Source organism: Gouania willdenowi, chromosome 11 (genome assembly GCF_900634775.1).
Source record: "Gouania willdenowi chromosome 11, fGouWil2.1, whole genome shotgun sequence".
NCBI classification, from domain to species: domain Eukaryota; kingdom Metazoa; phylum Chordata; class Actinopteri; order Blenniiformes; family Gobiesocidae; genus Gouania; species Gouania willdenowi.
In genome coordinates this window covers 17501322-17525137 of record NC_041054.1, presented here as the reverse complement: position 1 = coordinate 17525137, position 23816 = coordinate 17501322, and the positions used below count along the sequence as shown (strand labels likewise).

At 39.8% G+C, this 23816-nt stretch overlaps 1 protein-coding gene and 1 long non-coding RNA gene across 3 annotated transcripts; one reads left to right on the top strand and one right to left on the bottom strand.

Moving 5' to 3' along the window:
* Positions 1–273: 273 nt before the first annotated feature.
* Positions 274–23351, top strand: col9a2 (procollagen, type IX, alpha 2). The gene is made up of 32 exons (XM_028461371.1): positions 274–513; positions 1555–1629; positions 3448–3483; positions 3590–3652; positions 4463–4516; positions 5860–5895; positions 10521–10544; positions 10683–10736; positions 10825–10878; positions 12706–12756; positions 12835–12891; positions 12995–13048; positions 16226–16279; positions 16426–16479; positions 16906–16959; positions 17064–17117; positions 17211–17264; positions 17366–17419; positions 17499–17552; positions 18341–18385; positions 18460–18513; positions 18604–18657; positions 18730–18783; positions 18877–18948; positions 19273–19308; positions 19404–19448; positions 19882–19914; positions 19993–20139; positions 20231–20285; positions 20441–20629; positions 20711–20788; positions 22038–23351. Exons 1-32 carry the CDS (start codon positions 442–444, stop codon positions 22241–22243), a joined length of 2076 nt encoding a protein of 691 aa, XP_028317172.1. The 5' UTR covers positions 274–441; the 3' UTR covers positions 22244–23351.
* LOC114472200 (uncharacterized) lies at positions 12466–19691 on the bottom strand. 2 transcript variants are annotated; one of them, XR_003675067.1, is made up of 4 exons: positions 19570–19691; positions 19185–19428; positions 18981–19093; positions 12466–12921 (listed from the first exon to the last, which is right to left on the bottom strand). It is a non-coding gene; the product is annotated as an uncharacterized LOC114472200 (long non-coding RNA). The 2 variants fall into 2 exon arrangements; XR_003675068.1 differs by lacking the exon at positions 12466–12921 and adding an exon at positions 12988–13120.
* Positions 23352–23816: the final 465 nt, after the last annotated feature.

Here is a 23816-nt window from a genome sequence, read left to right as displayed (position 1 = left end):
GGGAAAATGTTTGTTTTATTACCTTAAATGAGAAAAACAGCATATTCTCATTGAGTTTAAGTAGATAGCTTCTTTTGGAAGAATAAAAGCCCAACGTTCTCCTGTGAGTAATCAGGTGTTTGTGTTTTTCCTTCTGATCATCAGCACTGGCAGTGCATGGGGCAGGATTAAACACCCCTCTCTTTCTCTCCATCCATCACTCCCCTCTATGGTATTTTCTTCCTAAGTTGACTCTTTTTTTCTTGAAACTATGCTCAGCTCCCATCCCCTCACCCACCAACCCACAACTCCCCATTCCCACCCTCCCACCACCTCTCTAATCGGACAACTTTCGTCCACTAGCTCCGCACTGTGCCGGCCTGGTGCGAGGTAAAGCAGAGGAAACGGAGCGAGTAGAGCGGATTTGCAGGAGCAAAGGGATACGGACAGGTCGTAGGGACCATGGCTGCTCTCTCTGCCTTGCTGAAGAGCTGGGTTTTACTGCAGACTTTGTGCCTGGCTCTGGCCCAAGTGGTGAGTGGATCTGGAGAGGATGAGAGCAGCTCCCAGCCTCAGGGCTCGACTCACCTTTTCTTCTGAATCAGTCAGGACAATAATGGCTAGAAGGCTCTGGATATCATGGGGTGATGTGAAAGGCATGATTCAGTTAGTTTGCTGCAGAGGAAACTAATGTGGAAGTCTGTAGTATTGCTACAAGGCAATATGAAATAGATATGATGGAGAAATGGACTATTTTCCCTGGAGTAAAAACAGAAGTGGAATAATTTTTTTTGGATCCCCGTCTTTATCATGAATGGACTTTTATCTTTTCCAATTTAAGGACCTATTTTTTGACGCTTGCCATCCTGAAGCTATGAGGACTGTTCTTCCACTCATTGAGAAAGAAATATGCCAATGTTTAGTCATTTTATCTGTTAAAAGTTTAAATAGTTTGCCCTGCAGTGACTCAGAGTTTGTCCACAGAGTGTGAAAGCCCTTCGACTAACAGACACCTATGTGTCGTACTGCGGCGTTCTACAGTCTTGTCTTTTATCCAAAGAATTCATTTTTCTGTGGAATTCTGAGCTGGATACTCAGATATTAAACTAATAGTTAATGAAAGCAGTGGGATGTGAAGCACGGGGGGGGGGGGGGTTAACAGTAGCAGTCTTGTGACCATTTCCTTTTAAATTCCTCTGTAAATGGTTTAATTCTTCCTCTTTGTTTGTTCCATACACAACTTGTCTAATTACCTTAGCTTGTTGAACGTCATGTCATTTTCTTAGTTTGCTTATTTCAAACATACCACACTGTAAACTTTATTTCAGAATTCTCTTTAGGTTAAATACTGAATATAGGTATTCTTAATGTGCAACTTTTACACACGTTTTTGTGTTTTCAACTGAGTTTCAATTAAAAAAAAAAAAAAAAAACATATATATATATCTTTACTGAAGAAAGTACACTTTTTATATTGAAAAGTTTTTCTCGTGCAAGAAAATACAATTTTAACCATATGACTCTCTATTACTCTCTATTGTAGCTGCTAATTTGACTATTTGTTCTGTGTTTCAGAGGGGTCCACCTGGACCTCAGGGCCAGCCCGGCCCACCAGGCCCATCTGGCACACCCGGGTCGGATGGCATCGATGTGAGTATATCATCAGCACAGGTTGGCCTGACAGGTTTGTTCCACAAAGGTCTTCATTGTGCTGGATAAATCCCAAACTGTGTGCTGCTCTGCAGTTCTGAAGTGCAGCCAGCAGGGAGAGCTGCAAATGAAAACACAGAGGCACAAAAGAGCTCTGTTCCCAAGCAGAGAGAGGGTCTTTGAGGAAGACGGTGCAGGGTCAGTCTTGGGTTTAAGTCGCAGTAATGTGATACATGCGAGCTATTATTGGGTTTAGTTTCAGCCAGGTTAGATGAATATATTGGAAAATGAGGCTACAAGGTTTGTAGAGCAGCACAGAGTGGGGTTGATTATAGATAAGATGCTCTATCACTCACCATGGAATTCAAATACATATGTTTTTTGTATACTTGTAAAATAAATAAATAAATTTATATATTTAAAAAAATGTTGAATTTTTTTCTTGTATGTTAAAACATTAGGTGGGAGCCTGATGGAGAATCTTTTATACTTATCATTGGTTATCATAGGTGGTAAAAGTATTAGTCGTCAGTATTCAAGTAAAAGCATAGATAGTTGAATGATACATGACTATGGTAAATGAAAGTTGCTCCCTTAAGTAAAAGTAAAAAAAAAAGTACATGCTACTAAATGGGCTTACTGTAAGTAAAAAAGTAAAACAAATTTAGCACTAATAAATAAAATGCAAATGCTCAAAGTCAGAGCAAGAAAAAAAAAAAAAGCCTCAAACTATCAAAACTTTTTATTTAGCTTCAAAAGAATCATATTATCCAGGTTTCTGGAATGGAGACGAGCTCTTTTTGCTCTGAAAATGACTCCTGTTGAACTGAAGAGCCTTTCACAAGCAGCAGAAGTGGGTCTGAAAAGTTTTAGAATGTAAGGAGTAGAAAGTACTGATATTTGTTTGAAAAAGTAAGGAGTGAAAAGTCGCCAAAAAAATAAATACTCAAGTAAAGCACAGATACCAGAAAAGACTACTTACAGTACATACAGTAATGAAGTATTTGCACTTTGTGACTTGTCACCTCATCAAGTATAAACTTGATTTTTTGGTTTATCTGACACAATTTAAGATCCATCAACCTAAAACTATGAACAACTATAACAATCCCTTCACCTTTTCATGTTACACACATTATTAATCAGTCACATGGGCCTGGATTCCTGTCCATTGTAAGCTATCAATATTAATACTAATAATAAATTACTATTGTTAGTATAATTATTATTTATTAATATATATATTTAATATTATTATTATTATTATTATTATTATTATTATTATTATTATTATTATTATTATTATTATTATTATAAACACAAATCAGCACAGTTAATAAATAGACAAATGTAGAATAAATATGAATGAAACTGTGGCCATACCAGCCTGTCTTTGCCCGATCTTGTTCGATCTCAGAAGCTAAGCAGGTCTGGGCCTGTGGCTACAATAGTAGCTTACCACCACTAAGTGTGGAGTGAAAGAATATTCTCTTAATTCTGTAAAGTGACTTTCAGTGTCCAAAAAAGCGCTTTATAAAATTGATGTATTATTATTATTATTATTATTATTATTATTATTATTATTATTATTATTATTATTATTATTATTATTATTATTATTATTATTATTTTCCATCAACCATTGTGTCAGCGTTTTAATCAAGACACACTGAAAAACATGAGCTTTCTGACAGAGCTGCACAAATGAAATATATTCATTTATAATATATATTTTTTAGCAGCTCTATTCATAAAATGTCACTATGTTAATACTGTGTTGGTTTGTGCAGTTAACCTGTGTACTCTCTTTCTCCACAGGGAGACAAAGGCCCCTCTGGGCCCCCTGGCCCACCAGTAAGTCTAAAATGAACTTATTAAAATCTTTTATTTGTGCCTATTCAGGAGTTTTCTTTACCTTGAGTGAAATTTCTTGAGAACTCTACTTGATGTTTCACTGTAGGGGCAAAAAGGAGAACCAGGGGAACCTGGTCCTGATGGACCCCCAGGGGAGAACGGCATTGACGTGAGTAATCTGGAGTTTTTTTGCGAGAAAGGAATGAAAATGGTCATTATAATAAAGCAGAAGGAATGTCTAAAGGGCTCTGTGACGGATACATACTGTTAGCAACTGGAAGAAATGTTGACTAATGTTATTCTGGATCTTGTTGAATATTTCATACTCATTAGTGTTTAATTTAATTATTTAAGTGTTTTTTTTTAGATGACATCGTCTAAAAATCAAATGAATCTTCTTAGTTCTCTCATTCTTAGACCCCTATCATCCCTGTTAGCTTTAGCCAGAGCTTTACAATTCAAGAAAATACAGATTTGACAACTTTCATGCTGATGAAAAGGAGCCTTTCGCAATGTTCACCCATAATTTTGCCAATTTTTGAGTTAATATTGTAACTTTGTACTGTATGTGAACATGTCTGTGAGCATGTTTTACTATTAGGTACACCATGAGATTCAAATAGTTTTCTTAATGACCCTTAATTTATTTATCTATTTTTTTTCCCACTTCTTCAGTTACTTTGGTGTGTAGGTTTGTTTTTTCCCCTGACGTTTGTGCAGGATTCTCTGGTTTACCTTTGATTAGAGGGAATTGGGTCTTGGTCAGGTGCCCCCCTCCCCCCCAAGGCGTTAAGCCTGTAATCCGTCCTGGAATCTAAGTCTTAAGTTTATTTCCCAATTATTTACAAGAGCATTGTCAAATTGGATAAATGTGGAATTATGAGGTAAACTCACATGCTGTCACTGAAAATCATGGGGAAAATGAGGTTTTCCCCTTTTTCTTTGCTTTCTAAACTTCCTCTCCTTTTTCCACTTGTAGGGTTTAATCGGAGCAAAGGGTGATAGAGGACCCATGGGGAAACCTGGCCCAAAGGCAAGTGTCTAAATATTGTTTGAAAAGATAAGCAGAAAACATTCGCCATTGTGTCATGATATAGTTCTTATCTTTACATTATTTACATAACCTCAGTTCTGTGGGTAATATGAGTGAGATGTCTCACTATGGGATGCACACCCTATCTGCAGCCCCTCAGAAGCCTTTTTCTCAATCTGCCAATCCTGATTGGCTGGTGAAACGTGTCTGTTCGCCACAGACACTCCCACCTCCTATAAAAGGAGGAGGCAGACAGACACTCTGCATTCAAAATAAGCACCTCTTCAAGTAAGAAGGGTTGTCTGGTCAGACATCTCACTTATAATTACTCAGAGAACCGGGGTTATATAAATAATCTAAAGTTCTATTTCATAATATTTTGTGAGATGTCTCACTATGGGATATGGTAGCTCCCGTATTGTAGACATGCTTAATGAGCGGATGCCAGCCCGCAGGGCAGAAGTCTGTACACATCAGGACATTAGAACCGCCCATGCCACGCACGAGGCAGAAACGTCCAGCATGTAAAACCAGACAAAAGACACTTGCTGCCACACAGATGTCCTGGACAGACACTCCCCTGAACAAAGCCCAGGTTGTGGTGAGACCCCGAGTTGAGTGTGCGCGCAGACCCTCAGACCCTGACTCGTATAAGCCAAGGCAACGGCCTCCACAACCCAGATATTAGCAGGGATGCAAACCAACGTGCGCTGGAGTGTCAAAGACGTCCAGGACAGCGTTAGTTTCGAAGCGGCAGCTGGTTTGCTGGCGTTCGAAAGCCCGGATATCATGGTATAGGAGCTGGAGCTGGGCTGTCTACCATCGTGAGAGCCCAGGGAGAGGACCAACATGAGCAAGAGCCCGGAGGCGTCGAGGGCAGTTGGTCTGAGACTACAGCCTGGTGTGCTTGCGGTGCGGAGCATGTTGCGGTGAGGTCACCAAAGTGGGAGAGCCGCTAGGAAGTCCAACGTGCGCCGACACGTCCGCATTGGAGTGAGCCGTCAGCCAGAGCCAAGTCTCGGGGGTTCACTCACTGAGCAGAGCCAGGAAAGCGCCGTTTCTTTTCCTTCCCGACCTGGTGTGGTCCATCAAAAAAAGGACGTCAGTTTTGTCAGTGTCTGTCGACTGGAAGCCGAAGATCCACCTGTGGACTCTTAAGCTGACAAAACCAAAAAAACCAAACCAAAAAAGGTGTTTAATTGGAAGGAAGATGCTTCTGAGGGGCTGCAGATAGGGTGTGCATCCCATATTGAGACATCTCACAAATTCTATGAAATAGAACTCCGTTGCCATGTGTTGTTGTAAATAGTTATTTAACGAGATGTATTTTCTGCTTATTGCAGGGCCAACCAGGTCCAAGTGGTGAACCTGGACCTCCAGTGAGTACATTAGTCTTACTTACGAGCAATGTTTAATTTGTAATTCAGTCATCAGCTGAAAGAGCAAACGCCGGGTGTTGTTCCGGCACTAAGAGAGAGACAAAAAAGTCACGGAATACATTTTCTAAAGCGTGTTTTGCTAACTAAATGGGCCAATAATATCATGTGAACACAAACAACCAATCATTGTTAAAGAAGCACTGACTATCAACTGTTCCAGAGCATTCATCTCTCACTCTCTGAGTGACAGCTGTCAATATCTGCTGTGTTTCAGCAACAAGGACAGCGCAAGATCACCGCTAATTTAGCCACAAAGGTCACTAAACTTTCAGAACACAAAAAACCCACAAATACAAAATATTTACAAACTTTTTCACCCATAACAAAAGGCCACAACTCATCTAATGATTCAACAACACAGCAGAAAATGAAAATAAAATGTGCGTTTACTTTGTATTTGTCAAAACAGCCAAAAAAAACAGCCATGGAGCCTTTGTATCCTTGCAACTGTTTAACATATTTAACAGCTGAGGCCTGCCTTGTCTTTCATAAGCCACGAGTCTCCTCATGTCCACTGGATAGGTGCAGCACAGGTGCTGCTAGTTGCTAAGCTAACTGCTACTGTGCTGCTGCTGCTGCTCTCCTCCGCGATTTCCACAGAAACAACCTTTACCTCAGGCTTAGCTTCACTTAATGGCTTAAAAAAGCTCTTTTTCAGCCATTTCCTACCGTCTTCAGCATGAGGGTGTGGCTTGACTCACTCTCTCACATTAGCTCTGTGTGTCTACATTAAATTTTGTGTTTACAATGAAATTTCCAGTGATTTCACCTCAATAAAAGACACAGATGTCCAATTATAATACTTCAAAATTTAATCAAACACCTAAAAGTGAAAAAGGGGTTTGAACTTATTTGATTGGATCCAATCAAATAAGTGCAGGTCAAAATCTGGAAGGTGCCGAATCCTGCTCCGGCCCGAATGAAGCTCTGCTCATGAGTTTAAGTGTGCCAAAAATAATGTATTGTTTTGTGTTTTACACAAAAAAAACTACGATTTTAAAGTATGTTAACCAAGTATATTAAAACTTAAACACTGATAAATGCTGAACCAAAATGCAAAAATAAAGCACAGATTTGTTCTATCATTGTGCGTCACCTAATAGCAAGCCTTTAGATTTAAATAGGGTGAAAGCGGTTATAGGATAGAGGGACTTAGCAAATCTCAAATCTTATTAAATATGAAGAATTTTTATTGACAAAAAGCCTTTTTCTATCATTTTTCAGCATTTTTCTTCAACGACCTGTCATTTTGAATTATTCAAATCTGTTGTTGTTTAAAGTGTCAAAACATTAACTACTAAAAACCCAAATCCCACAAATATTTGTGAAGGAGAGCAGTAGAGGAAGCATCCCAGGAGAACAAAACTTAATGAGGTTGGGTTAAAAGGTGGGAACAGAACAATAGAGAGATGGAATCAGTGAGAGCGAAAGGTAGAGAGAGGGAAGGCAAGATGAGATGAGAGGAAAGTATAGAATGCAAGAAAAGAGGGACGTTGAAAATTAACATGTGAAGTAAACAACAGAACTGTTCAGTGCACCACAAAAAGGCTCCCTAATTGGCTACACCAATAGCAGCATAACTGTAAAAAGTCTCAGGATTATCTGAACCAGCCATAATTATAAGCTTTCTTAAATAAATAAGTACTTAGTATTGTCTTAAATGAAGAGACAATAAGGCAAGGCAAGGCAAGGCAATTTTATTTGTATAGCGCATTTCATACACAAGGCAACTCAATGTGCTTTACATGATAAAACATTCAATTGTTTAAAATCAATAAGAACATTTAAAATCATCAGTAAAATCAATTAAAATCATCAGTAAAATCATCATGACATCAACAACATGACAAAAAATCTCTTTCTCAATTATATGCAGTAGAGAAAAAAAGTGCCTTTAACTTTGATTTAAAAATGTTCACATTAGATGCTGACTTCAGTTCTGCTGGCAGTTTGTTCCACTTCTTTGCAGCATAACAACTAAAAGCAGCATCACCATGTTTACTGTGAGCTCTGGGCTCCACTATCTGACCTGTGTCCATAGATCTGAGAGACCTGCTGGGTTCATACCTGACTAACATGTCACTGATGTATTCTGTACCAAACCCATTCACAGATTTATACACCAGCAGCAGAACTTTAAAGTCTATTCTGAGGCTGACTGGGAGCCAGTGTAAAGGCTTTAAAACTGGAGTAATGTGTTCTGACCTCTTTGTTCTGGTTAAGACCCGAGCTGCAGCGTTCTGAACCAGCTGTAGATGTTTGATGCTCTTTTGGGGGATTCCTGTCAGAAGACCATTACAATAGTCCAGTCTGCTGGAGATAAAAGCATGGACCAGTTTCGAGCTAAATAGTACCGAGCTAAATGTTTTGCATCCTTTTCTACTTTTAGATACTCTAGGAACATGCAGGAAACCAGCAGCCTTGGATCCAAGTATTCTAAGTGTATTTAAGACCATAAACAGGTCTATTATATATAATTTAACTTGATTATTAAGAGTTTTTATTTTTCAATTTTTTTACTGGAAACCAATGAAGAGAAGCCAATAATCAAGTCATAAGCTGCTTACAAACCAACAGTTCTTGGTGCTTTTAAGTGTAGGGTATCAGCCAGGGGTAAAAAAAAAATAAAAAAATAAACTCAAAATAATGTCTGGACTTCCAACTTCCAATGCTTACGTCACTGGCTTAGTGACTACGGTGGCCCAACAAACAGTAGCGAGACGGTTTCTTTTAGTAACGCAGCCTGCTTGCGTGAAAATAACTGTAATGTAATTGTTTCTTTAATTATAATCCCTTACTCGTTAATTGGTACAAGTAATCAATTACAGTAACCTGTTCATCACTAGTAACGACTGCTGTAAACAACTTTGTTTGTCCTTTAGTGGTGCTGCCATTAATGTGACCACCAACTAAATACTGTTTTTCTGGCCTCCATCACTGAAATGTGTCTCTTCCTCATTCTGAAATCCATTTTTCCTTGTCACCTCTGCCATGTACGGTCATAGAATTCCAATGGTCAGAAGCTTGTTTTGATGCAAAAAACATTCATGAGTTGTTTTGCATTGACCATTTAATGGTAGAATGTATGTGTGTCGATGGCGGGATATGAAATTGATTCACCTGTGCAATCTTCTGGCTGGGCTGTGATTTATAAAGGGAGGTGTGTGCAGGTGAGCTCAGCACTGTTTGATAAATCTGACTTTTTTCTGGCAAAGCCCATTTTTAGATTTTCTGCCCACGCCGACTTTTAGCATGGGTTCCATGCAACATTTTATAAATGAGGCCCCCTGTTCTGTTTGCAAAGTACTTTTACTACCCTTAGAGTTGGAGCTTTCAGCAGGCCTGATAAGGCGACCCGTGGCAAATTATGCGTCTGTGGTGCTACTGGTCGGAACAAAGTTCTTGGTTCCTGCATAGAATGCAGTTGGTAAATAAGCGTCAATATGTTATCTCTTGCTTGTACCTGTTTAAGCCATTTTGAACCAATTGGAGGTGTTTTAATGAATTACTGGAACATCCTGACAATATTAAAAAAAACTACATTAATCTAACTTTGATGTTTGTAACACATGGATTAGTTTTTCATCAACACGGAGCCAAGAATTTCCTGATTTTTACTATATTACATTGATAGAGGAAGGGGGACTGGTTGAATTTTGTCCCACGGGCTATAGGCTAGCAGTTTTGGTATCTGGATAATAATGTAAATATTGTAAATGACTGAATAAAGTTTCATCAAAATGAAAGAGTAAAGATACTGAAACTTAAGCTCAAGACTTGAGGACTTTTGCTTTCTGTTAATATCATTGCAATTAATGCACAACTAATTACACTGCATCGTCTCACAAGGCGGCCGCGTTGCTCAGGAAATGAGTGATGATTGATGGAATCGACTATTATTTAAGGCCCAGTCAGTTTCAAAGCAAACAGATTGTCACCCAGCTGGTTTCACAAGGCTTGTCTCCATGAGTTCTCTCTCAGTTCTCAGTCATGCCTGAATGCCTGACCAGCTGTGGCCCTGCCCTCGGTGCATGGTAGAACAGACGCAACATATGTTTTATACAGCTGATGTAAACCTTAATCACACACAAAAAACTTAAAAAAGCCACAATCGACAGCTTCTGCAACTCACTTGGGCACCACTAGGGGATGCTAGGTCTCCATTACTCAGACATTTTTCAGTTGACAGGGACATTCAAAGTCACGCCTAAATACAACATTTTAAGTTAATCCTTTGTTTAGCAGTTAACAAGCTTTTATCAATGGACCATGCAGCTATCCAGCTGCCTCACGCTGCACAGATAGGCCATTCTGCCCCAAAGGCTATTTTCCCTCCCGGTAGGCCAACTGAAATAATTAATTTTGTCATAATTAATTCCAAGCAAAAGGCACAGCAAACACAAACTGATTATGTACTGTGTCTTTGTTTTCGGAGCAATGTTTAGCCTCTACTGACATGGTACACATGCACAGAGGATTACTGTGTCTTTCAATTCTTAATTGACTCTGATGGATTGGGAACACTTGTACAATCATTTAACCCTTGGTCTCTTTCTTTTATACAGGGATCTGGCCTTCCAGGTCTGTCTGTAAGTAGCACATGTCATTATACTTTTTGTTCTGTCATGTCTGAACAGCCTAGTACTAGACTCTTGTATGCCGAGTGAATAGATTGTGTTTTTATTTGTATTAACTGATAATGTACTGTGTAATATTTACTGATTAAGGGTGTACCCGGGCCAATTGGGTTTCCTGGTGAAATAGGAGCCACTGGGTCTAAGGTAGGACATCAACTTCAACTTAAAACACATGTTTTACCTCAATGATAATTGTACTTTTGAATATTCAATCCCTTTTGCCTTGTTTTAGGGTGCCATGGGAGCACCTGGAGCTCCAGGATTGCCTGGTCCTCCTGGAAAACCTGTATGTGACCACTCAAACTCTCTTTAAGTCATTTGTATCTTTGTTTGATTTCTGATATAAGTGAGGCATAAAAACCTTCTTAAAAAAAAATAAAAAAATGCTTGAGCAGATAGAAATAACAAGTTAGTAATAAAAAAAACTACAAAAAACATTTTACAATTTACTTAAAAATATATAATTGTAGAGAATACAAGCTGTGCAGTGTCTGAATGTTTTCGCCTTCACTTTCTGTAAATGTGAAATATGGATGTCGATTAGCATCATTCATCATTATACATGCAGACGAAATATAGATTTCAATACTGTGTGACTTTGTGAAATCTTTTTTTTTTTTTTTTGACTTTATGAAATCTAATACAGCTGCACAGTTTTCTGTTCAGCCATGTGGGACAAATTTTTGTTTGACATTATTGCCGGGGGGGAGCAAAAAAAAAAATATATATATAATTAAATATAAAGACAATCTAGAGATTAGTGCCAACCACAATATCTGTAATTTATACAATAATGCAAAAATTATGAGTAACATGATTTATAACGTTGACAAAAAATGTTTACAAGAATTGCGCAACAGAAGATGATGGTCCATGACTTGAAAACCAAAAAATAACTTGTATTTAAAAAAGAACAAATAAATTCACATGTAATTTGTACAGTCATTGTTTTGAGCATCCAAGATATTTGTATATTATCTACATTATATTAAGAATTGTATTTGTGTTTGAACGAATTTGGGAAAACTGTAATGAAAGCTTTTCACCACTAGTAGTATTTTTTTTATTTTTTATCACAGATAGTCTCAACAGGGAGTAAGAAAGATGCGTGAGTTGTTTGGCAGGAGTTTTTGTCTCCAACTTTTTTGTGTTTTAACAATCAGGCCATTCTTTCCGTTCTCCATTGGCTTCCACTTAATTTTCGTATTGAGCTTAAAATTCTAGTCCTTACTTTCTGTGCGATGCATGGTCAGGCCCCTCAATACATCACTGACTTGTTGTGCCCCTACACTTGAGGGCGCGTCCTTCGGTCATCAGGCCAGGGTCTCCTCATGACCCCAAAAACTCATTTTAAACCCCGAGGTGACCTAGCGTTTTAGGCCGTGGCGCCAAGACTCTGGAATAGCCTACATCAGTCCCTCCGTGAGATTGACTCTGAGGACTTTTCAGAAAGGCTTTTGGTTAAATTGTTTTGAATTTTTTATTATCTTTTTATGATGCACCTACTGTTGTTTAAAATTATCTTGCATTTTATTTTCGTTTTGTAATGTTGCTGCTGTTGTTTTAGTTTCATTTTTGCCTGTACAACCCTTTGTGATTTTATCTGTGAAAAGCGCTATAGAAATGAAATGCACTTACTTACTGAAAGGTTGCTTAAGAGCTAGCTTAATGCTAGCTTTGCTTTTATGTACAGGTCTCAACATATAATAATTCATTTCAACTTTATTTCACACCAATTTGTTCCATATAAAGGAAGTACAAACAACGAACAACAATGAGTACAATGTATTCACATAGCGCATATAGTTAAAACACATACACACATTTCCGCCAATGCTTCCGATAACAGGAGGAATATCTTGTGTCACTTAATGTAGGCTCAAACAATGCAAGGATCAACCACATCTTAAATTTAAATGTAAAATTTCAGAACAGAGCAGGATTCTAAAGGCATCATTAAAAGCCACCAGTATTGTTTTCATTTTAGCTTTACTCTAACTGCTCCACAAATAAAGGTAGAAATGGTAAAAGGGAAATTAGGTTGACACAGTTAAAAGAAAGTGTTATTTTTGATGGATGACTAAGTGCTCTCCATATTCATGTGTGCGTCAAGGGCCCTCCAGGAAAGTTTATTGGTGGTGACGAAGGCAGTGCTGATTTCCAGGTATAATCTTAGCTTTTCTTTCTCTCAAAAGACAGTTTTGGCTCAACTTTGTTTCCTTTCTCTCTGTCTTTTCAACAGTGTCCTCTTAACTGTCCAGCAGGGCCAAAAGGCCCCCAGGGACTGCAGGGAGTCAAAGTGAGTGAGTTGTTGGTTTCCTGCAAGTTCCTGCAAAAACAATAAAAACATATTTTTTTTTATTTTTTTTTTTGACACTTTCTGACTGATTGTTGCCCTCTAGGGACACAAAGGGCGTGCTGGTATTCTTGGAGAGCCGGGTAACATTGGGACAAGTGTGAGTTGCACAACACAGAATGAATGCATGCTTCCATACACAGTGTGTAGCTGTCCTTCACGCTCACCCACCCTACAGAAGCAGAAGAAGAAAGGATTAGCTCTAATGAAGCCCCCTGAGGCACATGACTGGCACTAATCTAGCTGCGATTAGTCAAGCCTGGACCTGGTCTTGCAGTTAACGTGCGGGGGAGCCGGATGAAGGAGGGATGAGGGAGGCAGGTACATGAAGGGGCGGATGAACGTGTCAGCCCCTTTCACCTCGCTATGTTAAGCAAAGCTAATGAGTTCACAGTGGGCTTCAAGGGGCGGGGCTAGGTGAGCCCTAGGAATTAGCATCTGATCTCCACCACACGGGCAGCCTTCCAGCTTAGAAGCTAAAAACACTGAGTAATGACCAGCATCCTAAGCCTGCTTCAAATCAAGGTTGTATTATGATAATACATTTTCACTCAAAGTCTAACACAGTCAGAAGGAACTGCTTTCAGTGCCACAGGCCAAATAGGCTAAACAATGTTTCATGTAGGGAAATGATCCACTTTGTCAACCCCTTAAGGGGAATTGCTCAAAGATGAAGAAAAGTGTTGCTCAGTATAAAACACTTCAAAAATGTGGATGCACTTATGTTTCATTTCCAAACCTGACTAAACATCTGCTTGTTTTATTATTTAAAGTGTGGGGATTCAGTTCAGGAATTCAGAAGTCATGTGTAGATTTAAAGTTCTGATAAAAAAAACACATCTTAAAGATGGGCAGGGCTCCTTGGAGCAGTTATGACACGCCCAGTCTAGGCTATGTTAACTAGCTACTCAATATACCTCTATTCACTCTTCTCTCAATCCAACCTACTCACTACAGATTGTAGAGCCCACAGGTACTAGTTTTTATAAAAGGGGCGGGGCTAAAAGTGCTTGTTTCTGATGCAAGATGGTCCCAAAACATCACATCATCCTGTTCTCAGCCAATAGCAAAAATCAATTGTAATAGCTGGGTTTCAGCCCATAGAGGGCAGTCACTCTGACATTTTACAACAAAATATGCCAAATTGAAATACTTTGACTAAAATGTTGAGAGATGGACCAGAATGGTTTTGGGGTTTAGTTACTCTAAGTACTGAGAAGTCAATGAACAAGATCAAAAACAAAATATTCTACAAAATGTAGAAGATTGTTTTTGTGTTGTGTTCCTTACATCCATGTGGATCATTTGGGGTTTGTTGGTTAGAGCTGTGTGTTATTGCAGTGGCTTTTTATTTTTGACTTTTTTTTTATTATTTTTTTTACCATGAGCTGCTTATTGCCATAGATCTGTGCAATACTGACCAAACGTAAAGGTTTCTGCTTTAAATACATGAATGCTCAGGTGGTAGAGGGGTCATCTTCTGATCGAGAGGTTGGGGGTTCAATCCCAGTCTACATCTGTCTATGCGGGGTTCAATCCCAGTCTATAGCTGTCTATGCGTCAAAGTGTCCTTGGGCAAGACAACTGAACCCTAAGTTGCTCCCAGTGGTTGACTAGCGCCTTGCATGGCAGCTCTGTCCCATTGGTATGTGAGTGTGAATGGGTGACTGAGCTGATATTGTGAAATAACAGCTAGATTAATATTTGGAACAACTCAAAGTTTACATTCAAACAATATTAAGATGCAGCTTAGCAACAATCAGGGTCGGTTGTAGGCAGGCATATATCAGGGGGCATCATATGTACACATCATGCTCCAACACTTTGTTTCCCCTGTGCTTATAGTAAGAGTTTTCTTCAATGAATTGGGTTTTTATGCTACATTTGATTGCACTCGGAACTTATTCCTCAACTTTTACCTCAACCTTGTGCCGTCTAACTTAGCATGTGTGTTACTGAAAGAGCAGAATAACTTTGTAGTGGTATTTCCACCCCCACCCTGTTCATTTCAACGCCACTCTGTGTAAGTAATTAGACCCATATAGTGCAATACACACTATACAGTCTATGGTTCAATTAAGCATGCAGGATTCCCCCCACTCTCTCTCTCTCTCTCTTTCTCTCTCTCTCTCTCTCTCTCTCTCTCTCTCTCAAGGAGCTAATATACAGTATATTTCCCCAGCAGGCATTTTTGCTCCTCAAAAAATATAAAAACAAACATCAGCTTGCTGTGGCCAGCCATGTTTCCGAGCTTACTGAATGAAACGCATTAACTCGGAGGTCGAAATTGATGACCCGGATCTTTCCGGGTTCCGAGTGTAATTGAATTCAGCATTAGCTTTGTGTCCAACCCCACCTAGAGAAGTGGATTGCACTTAGTCAGGCCTGTCCAACTTGGGTGTCCCACCTGAAGACTAAGCTCCTGCTGGTATAGCTTTTAAGGTCATTGAGGCACGCAAACCCCTGAGCATAATGAAGTGGCAATCCCTCAAAGGGGGGGGGGGGGGGGGGGGGGGGGGGGGGGGGGGAGGGGGGGGGGGTTCTTAAAAATAAATTAATATTATAAAATATCCTCCATTCAAATTTTATCAACCAACAACAAAACATGTATCTTACCAAATACATTTAACCTTACGTAACACTTCACACACTGTAATCAATATTTACAAAACTAAAAGGTAGTCTCATGAATATAATACAAAAAAATTAAACAAGAGGTTTTCAAATTGTGTAGTGTTGCATTTCTGTCAAGGTTGAGTATATTCTATCTAACATGAGAAGTGTGATTATTCCACTATGAGTAAATATGCAGATATGCAGGGGCCGTTGTAAACTTCCATTCAGCACTAACGATTCATTTTTCCATAGAAGTGGCACTTTATAGTCTGCGTAGTGGGTGTCAATATTTCCTACGTCTTCCCATTTTAGCCTAATTTATCTACTGTTCTTTTCCAAAGTGTTGGAAACACACTAACTGATTTAACTAGTATCTAGCATTTATTCGGACAGCTTCTATTAATTATTCTCTTCATTTTCCTTGTGGTGCTAGCTATTAGCTCCAAAAAGATGTCTACTAATTACAAGTCTAACTTATCGGCTATCCACAGAAGGTAGGCTAGTTTAATCAGAAAGTGATTAGAGAATGTGTTGGACTCCACTTTTAAGGCTAACTGAGCACTCCACCAGGGTCAAGCAATTTGTTTTGCCTTTCGATTTTTTTCCAGTGAAAAAAAAAAAATGCAGGACATCTAATTACTTTCTTTTTTTCCCCCAACAGGGCCTTAAGGGAGATGTTGGTATCTCAGGGGAACAGGGAATCCCAGGACCTCCGGTATGCTAAGAATCCAATGTATAATTGCAGCATAGATATTGTTGGTTGAAATCAATGTCTTTCTGTTGATAGTTGATATTTTCTTCACTATGTTAACTCGATTGGCGATGAGTCCAGAATCTTACTGTGACCTGTCTTCCTAAAAGGGTCCAATGGGTCTGAGGGGTTATCCAGGAATGATGGGCCCTAAAGGAGAGGCAGTGAGTATCACAACTTTTACAGAAGTGTTCCATCTATTGTCCTCTTTGGGTACAGTAAGGCTGCTCTCATTACTAAAACAGCCCCAAGTAATCTCTGCCAAACTTGCTCCCTACTACACAAACACCATCCATTACCACCAATAGGGACGTATGGAAATGATGCTAACACAAATCTCTCTCCTCCTCTAATGAGTTGGGGTTGTCTGGGTCCACGGTGCTTCCATCTGTAGTTAATGATCCACTGTAGCCATCCGTCTTACTGTTAACATTAGCCACATTAGCACCCCGGCTTAGTGACAAAGCAAAAATGGTTGATTCTCTGTGTAGTTCCAGTAAGTGGAGTAAGTCGAGCACTAATTATCCCTGCACACCAATGCATAATGAGCCACCGTGACTTTGCAAACAATCGTTATTGTTTTCCTGCAGGGCCCTCGTGGTTACAAAGGCATCAATGGACCCATAGGCCTTCCAGGACCTCCCGTAAGAACACACACAGACACACAAAGCTTAGATTCTTTGTTAAAAATATAATAAAAAAAAAAAAACAATAAAATCTGGGTCAAGGACTTGCTTCTGTCTTTTAGGGTGAGGAAGGACCTAAGGGTCCACCTGGAGAGCCAGGAGAAAAAGGAGACAAAGTATGTAATTGTTTTAAGTCAAACCTCAAAGATTATCATCAAACTAGGCAAACATCTTCCAGATGATGTTCCTGATTTTGTGTTTTGTTGCAGGGCAACCGAGGTATCCAGGGCCCCCAGGGTGCAGTTGGCAAAAAGGGAGCGAATGTAAATATATATATATATATATATATTTTTTTTTTTTTTCCCTCCATGTATGGTAAAAAGGGAATACAACATATCACTGAGTTTTTTGCCTGCTTCTTCAGGGTCTGCCAGGTATTGATGGAAAGGATGGCACACCTGGAATTCCTGGAACCAAGGTAAGAGAAGTCTAGGAAATCAGATACTCCAAGAATATACAGTGACTATTAACTCTATATTTTTCCCTTCTTTATGCAGGGTGGCCTTGGGCAGCCTGGGATGCACGGCCCTCCTGGCCCTCAGGGGACAGCAGTGAGTACTCATAGTGTAGTTTAGGAAAGGAGATATTTCTGAGAATTGCTCAGTAAAAGCACCTAAAATAAATGCATACCTGCATCAGTTTTGACCAGAAGATAAAAAACAAATGTGTAGAGTGTGGGAACAGACTGGGTGGAACAAAACAGCCTTTAATTGCTTTGTAGTTTGCTTTCTGGAAACCATCCAGTATGACCCACAGAGTTTTATTCTACCAACCACCTTGATATAGGACTCTCTCCCTTTCACAGCAAGCAATTTATCACAATCATTCCATGAGGCCTACACAAGTGTGTGTGTGTGTGTGTGTGTGTGTGTGTGTGTGTGTGTGTGTGTGTGTGTGTGTGTGTGTGTGTGTGTGTGTGTGTGTGTGTGTGTGTGTGTGTGTGTGTGTGTGTGTGTGTGTGTGTGTGTGTGTGTGTGTGTGTGTGTGTGTGTGTGTGCGTGTGCGTGTGTGTGTGCGTGTTCTGACCATAAGGTAATGGAGCATGACATCCACACTTTGCTGTTTGGTCACAGCAGTGACACGTAGATATCGCCAAAGTTGAACACTGTAACTCAGTTTGTGTTCTGCCATAGTGTGATGCACCATCTTCACACACACACACACTAACTTTGGCTGTCACTTTAAGTGTTTTCAGTAATGTGACACAGCCAAATTTCAACTTTATTACCACCCACTATATCTACACCCACACACTGATATCTATATTATTAGACCACTTGCAGCCGTCGTTGTTTGTTTTTAGCTTTGTTTTCAAACTTTGCATCAACTCCATCTATAGGGATTACCTGGAAGTCCAGGTGCAAAGGGAGGACCAGGAGCAAAGGTACAAATTATTCCACATCATGCTATGCTTAAAAAGAAAAAGAAAATTAACATAACGCCATGCTGTCTTATTAGGGTGAACCTGGACCAAGAGGCCATGTTGGCTTGAGTGGAGCTCCAGGACCTCTGGTAAACTAACCTGTATTTCTCTGTCACATTATCTGATTGTTTTTAGTATTTGACACCAGCATACATATTTATACTCTTTCTCTATGTTAGGGAGAACCTGGAGTACCAGGTGAGGCTGGTATGGAAGGTGTCCCTGGACCAAAGGTACAAAGCCCGAATATTGAAACCAAATGTTCCAAAATCCAACTTCCAATCTTACTCAGCTGACTTGTGCAGGGTGACAGAGGCCAGCGTGGAGAAGTCGGACCACAGGGCGTTGTTGGCAAGCCTGTAAGTGGCATTTTAATCAGTTTATAAGACAAGTTCTTTTAAATTCAAGATAAGCTCTGACTCTTATTGAGCATTATATCATTCTTTTTACAGGGAAGCAAGGGAGAGAGAGGCCCCATTGGTATTCCTGGGGCTCAGGGCCTCAGTGGGACTAAAGGAGACAAGGTCTGTGTGCTTTTGTGTAGACCTACACATACCTATTAGCGTGTGTTGAATGTGCAGTGTTTGTTCCTTCTGGTGTAGTTGCACAGAGTCGTCTCAATGGGGGCAGTGTTTACACAGGAATGAACCCAAAGCGGATCAGTGAGAGCTGAAATGATACAAATAAGCAATATAAATGATAATCAAATCATCCTCCACACCCTTAGATTAGATCCTTTTTAATCTCAAGTGTCACTGACCTAATTCAGTGTTTACGTCTTGTTTTGAAGACACCAAATGTGTAAACGTATCACCAATCGCATGCTCTGTATGCTTCTTATTTTTCAGGGTTTCCAAGGAAAAGTGGGAGCAAAAGGAGACATCGTGAGTCCCATTTCTGCATTTTCTAACCCCTCTCCATTAGCCTTCAAAGGCACCTTTTTCCCTCTTCTTCATCTCTCCCCTTCTGTTGCTTTCAGGGTGACCCTGGCGTTGAGGGATTGGCTGGTGAAAAAGGTGAAAAGGTAAAAAAAACAAACAAAAAAAAGATATTGCAGCACAACTTAAAGTGCTTGAAAAACAAATTGCCATGAAAGAGTGCAAAAGTTTGAAAAACTCAATAAAAACCGAAGCTTTCCTACTTACGATAAGACGGTTTCAAGTTTCTTGGTTCTGAAAGCATTAGAGTGGAAGAAAATAAAGCACAAAAAGTAGAAATTATGCCAAAGTTGAAAAAGAAGACAAGAAAAGCCTGTTTTGAGTTTAGGTGTGCGGCCTTATAGTAATGATTATAAATAGCCCAGACGTATTAGAGAGTGAAGCTGGCATGCTGTTCAACTTTTCCAAACTGGAATTTTAGACCTTAGTTTACAATTCAGCATCTAATTTACTATTCTGGCTGAACAATGATGTTCAACCAATGGGAAATAACTGTAAAGATGGTGCTTCTTCCTATAGGGGTTGTCTGGAGAACCTGGGCCTAAAGGACAGGTAAGAATCACACAACCTGGGAATTCCTCAGCTTTCCTGACACATATACAGCCTTTTTCAATGTTTTTCTCCTTGCAGCAAGGAATCAGGGGTGACCCCGGAAACAACGGACCCACTGGAGACCCTGGTAAACCTGGAGAATCAGGACCCCCAGGACTGTCAGGTCCTAGAGGACTTTTTGGAGAGCGGGGAGTACCGGGCATGCCAGGCATTGAGGGATCACCAGTCAGTCCAGTTTAATGCGTGCCACACAGATTGGTTTTCAATAAGATTATTAGTTTGTTTTAATGATTCGTCTCTTCTTCATCTCATCCAGGGACGTGATGCATCAGACCAGCATATTATAGAAGTAGTGCTGAAGATGTTGCAGGGTGAGCATCCAGGCCCGAGTATTAATCTTTGATGTTGATAGGGGAGATTGGATTAGCTCACTTTTTGAGATAACTTTCATCTCCCCAGTCATCAGTTGCCCACGATCAAAGTTCATCATTTCATTAAAATGCTGATGTTGTCTTGGCTATTTCAGAGAAGCTGGCAGCTGTTGCAGTGAGTGCCAAAAGGGCTGTACTAGGTGGAACTGGGGTAATGGGACCTCCTGGGCCACCTGGACCCCCAGGCTCTGCCGGCCCTCAAGGACCACATGGTTTACCTGGTGCTCGTGGCATACCGGGTATAAGTGGAGCCCCCGGGCAGATTGGAAACACAGGGCTTAAAGGTAAACATGGCAATGTTGATGCTTTTCATGTTTACTGAAAATACTGAACATTGAGGCTGATGCATTGCATGTCTTGCTCAGGAAAGAGAGGGGCAAAGGGAGATAGAGGTAATCCAGGTAAACCCCATTCAGGACCACCAGGACCTCCAGGAATACAAGGTAAATAGTCAAGTGAAACCCCATAAACACATTCCTACTCCTTACTTTGGCCAACTCTTAATCTTGAATCTTTTCAGTTAGCTTTGACACAAGTTTGTATTGACAGTCATTTTTATGAATTTAGATCCAAATAGAGCTGCAAGGTTTGACCATAAGGTTGTTAAACTCTGCAGCTGCGCTCAATAGTCAGTGGGCCTTTCATGCTTACTATAAGTGGAGTAGTGGTGTGAGTAATCAGTTGAATAGATGATTTGGCCTTGATGAATTCACCACAGCAGACCTACTGCCCAAAGGACTTTAAAGGCACCAGTAACTTCAGGAGAATCATAGAATGCCTTGAATAAGAATGCAATCAAATGAAAACTGCAAACGCAGATACAGTACTAACACTGCAGACCAACACAGACATTAACAGAGGTGAAAGTAACGGATTACAAGTACTCGCGTTACTGTAATTGAGAGCTTTTATGGGTACTTCTATTTTTTTTTTTTTTCATATTTCTAAACCAGTAATTTTACCTGTACTTAAGTATGTTTTAAAAGAAGTATAGTAATGTGTTACATGTCTAAACCCAGCCATTACTGAGTAAATTATTTTTTGTTTCAAAATGATCAACGGACTTTGTGAAACTACAAAAATTAAATTTCGAGACAAGAATCAAATGCATTACATCATAGCCGACCAATCAGATGCACCGTAATGCACTGCGCCAAAACAGCATTGAATGCTGGTTATTTTACCACTTTCTTTGGTTCAGGTTGTGGTTTCTACCTCTTATGTTACCCACATGGCATATTTGGCACGGCACTGTTTTAGAGTTCATAAATGTGACTATACTTAGAGCCTGAGAATTTTATTATATTTGGAATTGCAGATTACAGATTACAGATGCCTTTGTAGAAAATAAATTAAGTTCCAATTCTACAAGATTTGGTTTATCCATGAGATGTTTACTGTATGCAAGGGAACCATGGCAAGATTTATTACCAAAAATACATTTGAATAACTAGTTTACTTTGAGTAATATTTAATTCAGCTACTTTTTTCTTGTACTAGAGTGTTTTATGTATGACTTACTTGTACTTGAGTGCAATTTCAATCAAGTAACAGTACTTCTACTTGAGTAGGATATATCAGTACTCTTTACACCTCTGAATATTAACCATAAGTATGTACACAGTAAAGGTGTGTCATTTAGGCGAGAAATGTGAAAGTGCTTTCCTCATATTGAGTTGTCTTGCCTCACAGGTCCTCCTGGGGTCGATGGTGTGGCTCGGGACGGCAGGCATGGTGAAAGAGGACCTCAGGGAGCCGCCGGAGAGGCCGGTCGCCCAGGCAAGGCGGGCCCGACAGGCCTCCCAGGATACTGTGAGGCAGCAATGTGTCTCGCTGCATCTGCTTACACCTCACCGAGACTACAGGAAGCAGGAAGGATCAAAGGACCAAATGTTTAGAAGCCTATCTCTCCATCGGCAGCTGACATCACACAGCTGACATCACCAGGAGAGAAAGCAGGAGAGGGGGTGAGAGGGCACTCTTCTCTGTAGGACAGCATCAAGAACAAAAGGGGTTAGGGACATAAATATCATGACGGCAGGATGTATTGGACATCTCTCAACTGGAACTGACGACCTGAATTTTTGACTGACGGGACATCAGTTTCATGTACCCCCCCCCACATCTCCATGACAACAGCAGCTCACAGTCACCCACATTCGACTGAATTCTCTGGTGCTTTTAGACGATGTCCCTGTCAGTCCCATCCAAATATTGCAGCCCTGCTCCAATCCGCGTACATGAAACAGATACAGATCACCTCCTTCTGAAAAGCCTGGAAGCCAAACCTGTTGAAGAATAACTTTACATACCATCAGTACTTTAAATAGTTTTCTGTCAACAAGATTTTAATGAAATGTTGTTTAAAGATCAATTATACACATCTTGGCTTCATAACGCATGATGCCTTGAAAGTGTAAAGAAAGGATAAATAAATGATCAAAGTCTAATATTCCAATCAGTACTGTAATGTATATTAATGTACTGTCATTTGTAAGCTAAAGTGAATTCCCCTGTTAACCTCGTGTGTACATTGCTCCCATTCCACTTCTTTTCCTTCCACACTAAATCCTTGCTTTTTACCCAAGTCTCATTTTAGAAACTAACAAACTAGCTTTGTCTCCTCTTGTTGCCAGGCAACAGCATATCCCGATGGGTACTCCCATCTCCCACAATGCAGTGCTGTAAATCTTTGTAAATGTGTGTTGATTATTATGTAGAGAAAAAGAAATGGGTTGTGATATGCGCCAAAAAAAAATCCTGTGTTAATGAAATCAGTGAATGATACTGCAGAAATAACGACTTCTCTTCCAAACCAATCAGTCAGCATTTGAAATGTGCTTTCATCGCCACTGACAACTTTGCGAAGGATGCTGGAGCTTCCATGACGGATTTGTTCACAATAAAACAAGCTATTTATTGTTCTTTATATAATCGTGTGGAAAGAAGGGTTTTTTGATTCTTCAAGTCAACCCAAGCTAATAAAGCGGAACCTTTTGTAAAATCGAATGCTTTTCTGTATCATGTTGAGAATGAAAATGTGTATTTTTCAGTTTCCTTTTTTTAAAAAATAAAATAGAGTGACATTCCTCCCAAATCATAAGTCACCCGTAGCAATAAATAACCCAAAGGAAGCTCCATATGCTCAGCTTCTCTTATAATCCTTATTCCACATAGAACACTTAATTTACAACTGAATGTAGCACAAAAATTATTCTCATGTAAGAATTAATATATATTCACCAGGAATTTTTCACAGCATAGGGGGATCGCATGGCATGCGAGCAAAAATTTGGAAATTTGAGTTTTTACGTTGTTTTTTTTCTTTCGTCTTTGTCCCAGCCTTACTGTGAAGGGTCATGATGAATGTAGTTAGTTACTCATGCTTGGTATAGGTTGTCTAAGAATAAACACTCACTGACACTGTATAGATAAGAAATAACATTCTTTTCAAAAGATTGATTCCAAGAT

What these genes read in the sequence shown, in the direction of transcription:
- col9a2 (XM_028461371.1), top strand. Translation starts at nt 442, where the DNA reads ATGGCTGCTCTCTCTGCCTTGCTGAAGAGCTGGGTTTTACTGCAGACT. An exon ending in CTGGCCTTCCAGGTCTGTCT is followed by an intron (nt 10,545 to 10,682) that starts GTAAGTAGCACA and finishes TTACTGATTAAG; the next exon opens with GGTGTACCCGGGCCAATTGG. An exon ending in TTGGCAAAAAGGGAGCGAAT is followed by an intron (nt 17,265 to 17,365) that starts GTAAATATATAT and finishes CTGCTTCTTCAG; the next exon opens with GGTCTGCCAGGTATTGATGG.